This window comes from Diabrotica undecimpunctata, chromosome 10 (assembly GCF_040954645.1).
Source record: "Diabrotica undecimpunctata isolate CICGRU chromosome 10, icDiaUnde3, whole genome shotgun sequence".
NCBI classification, from domain to species: domain Eukaryota; kingdom Metazoa; phylum Arthropoda; class Insecta; order Coleoptera; family Chrysomelidae; genus Diabrotica; species Diabrotica undecimpunctata.
Window position 1 is genome coordinate 65,272,318 of NC_092812.1, and position 6,533 is coordinate 65,278,850.

The 6,533-nt window shown below is 37.1% G+C and overlaps 1 protein-coding gene across 1 annotated transcript; it reads right to left on the reverse strand.

Annotated features, from left to right (window-relative positions):
• Positions 1-2,592: 2,592 nt before the first annotated feature.
• On the reverse strand, positions 2,593-6,259 carry LOC140451747 (uncharacterized). The gene is made up of 2 exons (XM_072545593.1): positions 5,959-6,259; positions 2,593-3,478 (listed from the first exon to the last, which is right to left on the reverse strand). The coding sequence occupies exons 1-2, from the start codon at positions 6,249-6,251 to the stop codon at positions 2,593-2,595; spliced, it is 1,179 nt and encodes a 392-aa protein (XP_072401694.1). The 5' UTR covers positions 6,252-6,259.
• Positions 6,260-6,533: the final 274 nt, after the last annotated feature.

Here is a 6,533-nt window from a genome sequence, read left to right on the forward strand (position 1 = left end):
CCTTGACTGACGCATGTCCAGTAAGGAAGTCTGTTATGACTCTGAGCTGATTTCTGCATATTTTCCGCAGTGTTTTAGCCCTATTAGCGCATTTTCGCCCAATATATGGAAATTTTTTGGTACTCCTATGGCTGGCCGAAGTATTTTATAACTGATCCTCTTCTGTCAAGTTCGTCAGCTCTTTCATTGCCGTACATTACCCAATGACTTGAAACTTATGTGTGATAATATTACATGCCGCCAATATACGGAGATTTTTTGGCACTCTTATGGCTGGCCGAAGTATTTTATAACTGATCCTTTTCTGTTAAGTTCGTCAGCTCTTTCATTGCCGTAAATTCCCCAATAACTCGAAACTTATACCAGTGTGATACTACTACATTCCGCCAGTCTGTCGAGTTCTTCTCGGCATTTAGCCTAGATTCCAGCTCAGGTCTTCTAAGACCCAAATAGCAGCTTGAATATCTGTGAATATATTGATCCGCTTCATTTCTAAAGCCATCATATTAATTTCTCTTGCACAATGCAAAATTGCATAAATTTCTGCCTGCAATAGAGACGTATATTCTCGTGGGCAGATCTCTACTTTAAGCCTCTATCTGGGTACCATATGGTCAGCATTATCATCCATTTGTTATCCTTATTATTACCCATTAGCTACTCAGATTTTCTCGTAGTTTATAATATCCTATTATCGTCTTCTCCCTTAAGATTTGCAGAGGAGGGAGGTCCGGTAGGGCCCCCATAGCTGTTGTTGGTGTGATCCTTAGAGCCCCTGTGATTCCAAAGCAAGCAGGGTTTTGCACTTTGCTTAATTTGAGGATGGTACTATCTTGATATACCTCGGTCCACTATACCATTATTGTATATATAATTTTTAGTTTTATCACCATGTTATAAATCCAATATACCATGTTCGGTTTTAAATCTCACATTTTTCCATGAGTGCGTCTTGCTACCATTAACGTAGTTACCGCTCTCTTGATTATTCCTTCTATATCTGCTAATTACAAGTATGCTGCAATCTTAAAATTACCCTAAGTTACTTTACTCCACTTATTAGATTTAGATTTGTACCATTCAGGCTTAGAGGACATAATCCTTCTTAATACCTCCCTCCGAAAAATTTCATGATTTTGGACTTCTGGGGGCCTATGTTAAGCCCTACATTTAAAGCCCATTCTGTAACTGCAGTCGGAAACCTGTTGCATTATATATCTGACTGTGACAGTCTTCTCAGCATGCGGATATATCTGCATCTTGTTTCATTTATTCATCTATTGTGATTACTTCCTAGTAGGTATTGTCGAACGCTCTTTCTATGTCGAGAAATGCACTCAGCATCACCTCTTGGTTTTCCACGACATACTCCACCCTGTGTACGGTATGCAATACCAGTTCTGGAGATAATCCTACTCTATACGCATACTGGCCCAGATGTATCGGCCTTCAACCAATAAACTGTCCCTATCGAGCAGTTTTTCTAGAGTCTTCAGTATAAATGACATCAAAGTTATTGGCTTCAGTGTCTAGTTTTGCCTGGCTTGGTTATAAAAGCTATCCTTAGCGCGGCTTCTCACATACCCGGTCGCCGGTTACACGGCACCGTGTACAAGGGTAAAGAGTGTACATATTAATCGATGCTTCCACACATACCGTGCTCGTTTAAACGGTAACCGGGAACCGTGATGTCGCCGGGCATACCCACTATAAGCCCTAGTAAGCCCGGACAAACGTTGACGTATACACGGCGACCGAGACGTAAAGTATATTCGTTTACCAAATTCCCATCAGTAAACATGAGCACGTGTTGATATTCGCCGTCTCATTCGTCAAGAGGCTATAAAAATTAATTTATTACCGTAAGCGAGACATATTCTCATGTTACAGATCCTAACTTGCCATCATTTTAAATTCAAATTGTATCGTGTTGATTTTTAAGTTAATTATATTGTGTTATATTTATGTTATAGTTATTTACTGGTCGTGTTATTTTTTAGAGTTTAGTTTAATTGTGATATAATGATTAAATTTCAAGAAATTCTTACACTAACAGTTTCAAAAGTAAATATTTTTAAAAATCATATGATACATAGGTCGTACATCAGTACGACCCTGTTTGGCTTACACGTGGTTATGTTGACGATTGGGAATTTGTAGAATGAATAGGGTTTAGTGGGATATCAAATTAAATGTGGGCGTTTATATCTATGCATTCTTTGCCAAAAATCCGTGTAATAGAGTACACGACTTCCTTGAAAGTAGAAGGTTATTAGACTTTTTAGAAAGTAGAAGGAATTTTTGTTGTGATTAACTCATGAAAAATGGCTGATGTGGAAATTGATACAGAGCATTTAATAAGTTTGGTGCATGGAAGACCTGTAATATGGGACAAGATAAGCGAAACATATAAAGACAGAAATGAAACCAGAAGTGCTTGGCAAGAAATTTGTAGGGAACTGAAGAATAACTTTGAGGAGTTAGAATCTGATGACAAGACTAAGTTCGGTAAGTTTGTGTGGATATTTCTTTATTATTGCTTAATTAAATACGAAAGTAAAAACATATAGGTATGTGTATATTACTTATATACTAACAAGAAATTTTGGTCATCTGCCATTTTACAGATCCAATAGGTGTCAGAAAATAATCACTTACAATATTTCTTATGTTATTTGCGTTAATACTCCCACGTACAGTTTCTGCTCTAGGAATATCTTCAAGCCCCGTGATGGTTAAAGTATTCTCTGATTCATATCCGTCTCTATCGCGAACAAAGTTATGTAACACAACACAAGCATTCACAATATCGACAGCATAATTAGGATTCAAGTTGATAGGTCGATGAAAAATTCGCCACTTATTACTTAATATCCCAAAAGTATACTCCACATATCTTCGGGCTCTAGAGAGACTATAATTAAAAACGTTTTTCTTGGTCGTTAAGTTATGTAAACCGTAAGGTCTAAGAAGATGTCTATCAAGTGCAAATGCTTCGTCTGCAATAAAGACATAGGGTACTTTAGGCCTCATTGATCCTGGTAGACATGTTTCTTCAGGAATTTCTAGTTCCTTGTCTTTTATGGATTTCCATAAGGAATAGGTCTTAAATATATTCGAATCGCAATCTTTTCCGCAACTTCCACTATCTACGTAGATAAAACGATAATTGGAATCTGCTACAGCCATTAAAACTATTGAAGAGTACACTTTATAATTGAAGTACATTGAACCTATCGGATTAATAATTCGAATGTGCTTTCCATCAACTGCTCCTAAACAGTATGGAGAATTTGCTCTGTTTTGAAATCCTTCGGAAATTCTGAGCCAGTCTTGTTTCTGTGGTTCGGGAATACACTCAGAACGCATAATTAACCATATGTTATTGCATATCTTTTTAACAAAGCTGCTTCTGGTGGAAATACCAAGTCGACAACTGTAGTGTAGATCCGTGAAAGTACAGCCACTGGCGAGATATCTGCAAAAAACAGTAAATTTTACTAAATATTTATAGTAGTAATAACCAGGTTTTTTGTTGTTGCAGGTAAACAGGTGATGAACATGGGGAAATATCCGTGATATGCTTCAAAAATCTTGTTAAAAAAATAAGATCGGGAGCTGGGGCAGTAAAAAAAGTATATTTATAACGAGCAGTTACAATTAAAAAAGGTATTTGAGGAACGCCAAACAGAAGATAGTTTAACTAACACTGGACTATCAGAAGTATCAGAAGCAGCAACATCTGTCTCTAGTTTCAGCGACAGCAACATTTGTAAAGAAAATACCGCTGCCAATGTAACTACTCCACATGCTTACAAATTTTCCAAAACGCTAACAGAAAGAAAACGTAAAGCAGACCCTGGTGAATTACAAATGATTAAAGCTCTTAAGGAGAAACCTGATCGTCACATGTTCTTTTTTGCTGGTATAATTTTTTCGTTACAAAGTTTCAATGAATTTGAGATATTGGAATTTCAGATGGGAGTACTGAAAACATTACAAACAATTAAACAACTACAGCAGATGCTTTCCTGATGCACCTGAAATCCGGAAAGGTGTCCGCCAAGGCTGCATACTCTCTCCGATGCTTTTTAATTTATATGTTGAAAATATATTTGCGGAAGCATTAGAAGACACGGAATTAGGCATTAAGGTGAACGGCATACCAATTAGCAACCTACGCTATGCGGACGACACAGTGATTATAACTGATAATTTGGAAGATCAGCAGTTATTACTTGATAGGGTGAATAGCATAGGTAAAAAATATGGCCTCAAAATCAACATTTTGAAAACGAAATATATGGTCATTAGCAGAAACCCTCCAGAAAACCCGATAATATGCATAGGTGACGATCGCATAAAACGCGTGAAAACTTTTAAATACCTTGGCACCACAATCAATGACCAATCGGATCCACAACAAGAGATAAAAACCCGAATACAAATGGCAAGACAAGCTTTTGTGAAATTCAGACCGCTCCTATGTAATCAAAACCTAAATTTCGAAATACGCTACAGAATGGTCAAGTGCTACATATGGTCCATCTTGCTTTATGGCATGGAAACGTGGACTTTGAAAAAAACATCTATCAACAAACTTGAAGCATTTGAAATGTGGTCATTGAGAAGAATGATGCGCATACCTTGGGTGGATAGAGTTCGAAACGATGACGTCCTTAAGAGAGCCGGCGTGGAAAGAGAACTCTTTGAATTAATTAAAAAACGCAAGATTGGTTACCTTGGGCACATATTGAGAGGAGCAAAATATGAAATACCACAGTTAATCCTACAAGGGAAGATCGAAGGTAGGAGAGTAGTCGGCCGCAAACAATTATCCTGGTTAAGGAATATTTTAATTAATATATTTAATAATTAATAATAAATAATTAATATAATTTTAGAACAGGTCAATAGATTTAAGTACCTGGGATGTTGGATCGATAGCAGCCTAAATCCTGATCTAGAAATAAGATCGAGAATAGAACAGGCCAGAAAATCTTTCGAAAAAATAAAAAAAACTGCTTTGTGATTCTCGAATAAAACTCGAAATTCGACTACGTTTATCAAAATGCTACGTCTGGTCGACTCTTCTATATGCAGTTGAAACGTGGACTCTAAAAACATCAACCGTAAATAAATTGGAGGCCTTTGAAATGTGGATCTACCGGAGAATGCTTAAAATTTCATGGACATCGCATACCTCAAACGAAGAAGTGCTGCATAGAATAGGCAAGGAAAGAGAACTTTTTAACACAGTAAAAGTTAGAAAAACATCATACCTAGGCCACATACTGAGAAATAATAAGTACCAATATGCCCAACTTATAGTGAAAGGAAAAATCGAGGGAAAGAGATGCCTAGGAAGGAAAAGACTATCGTGGCTCAGAAACATCCGACAATGGACAGGGCTAAATTTTGAACAGCTAATAAGAACAGCTGAAGATAGAGAAGATTTTAAAATTGTAGTAGCCAACCTCCATTGAGGAGAGGGCACTTTAAGAAGAAGAAGAAGGAATATTAAAGAATGGACAGGAATACACAATACAGGCGAGCTGTGTCACGCCGCCAAGAACAGAATTCTAGTAATGAGATAGTCGCCTACGCACTTTGGTGTATGGCATGTTAAGAAGAAGAAGCAGATGCTTCCTAGACAACTGTCCACTGATCAACACTGAACAACATCAGATATTACAACAAACCGATCATATAATACATTGCAACATGTATGCCCTGATGTGCTACAAATACAAACCACTCAGTTCCCACCATTAATACCATCCACTTCTTACCAGTCGCAGCGGTCCCCTCTTTCAACAATAGCATCACCCCAGTCACAGTTTAGTGATTCCCAAATTTCATTAGATTCAATTGATTTCATTTAATGTTAAATATCATTCACATTGTCAACACCATATTATAATAAACAATAATAAATTCGAATGTGTTTTTACTTACCTAATTGTAACTGCCAACATTTGCATTGGGTTAATGCATTCTCTCATAAATGTGTTTTGCTTCTGAAGAGAATCCTTTAACCGATGATGTAGTTCCACAAATGTGGATATTGTCATCCTAAAGTAATTAAAAAATTTGTTCTCATCTTCTCGCAGTTCCAAGAAAAAAGTATAAAATACACCAAACTCTTTCCTTTTCATATTAATGGGATGAATCCACACATTTCTAGTTCTCTTTCTTCTCTTTATACGCCGATAGAGAATTATCATGGCAACGATGTGTTTTCGATTCATGGTGAACATCGACTTACATTTCGGTACGGACCACAAAACTGTTTAAGTGTGAAATCTCGCCAAACCGTGTAAACGGTGCCGAGTAACCGGCGACCGGGTGTGTGTGAAGCCGCTCTTATGTGCCTTCATGCTTTTAATATGTACCCCAGTCCTAGGCTAGCCTGTAATACTATACATAACTTTCTCATTTTGTAGAAGCATTAGATACATCTCATTTGGACCTGGGGATTTTTATGAGTTGTAGCTCGTTAATAGTAGATTCTTATTTCGATACCTAAACTC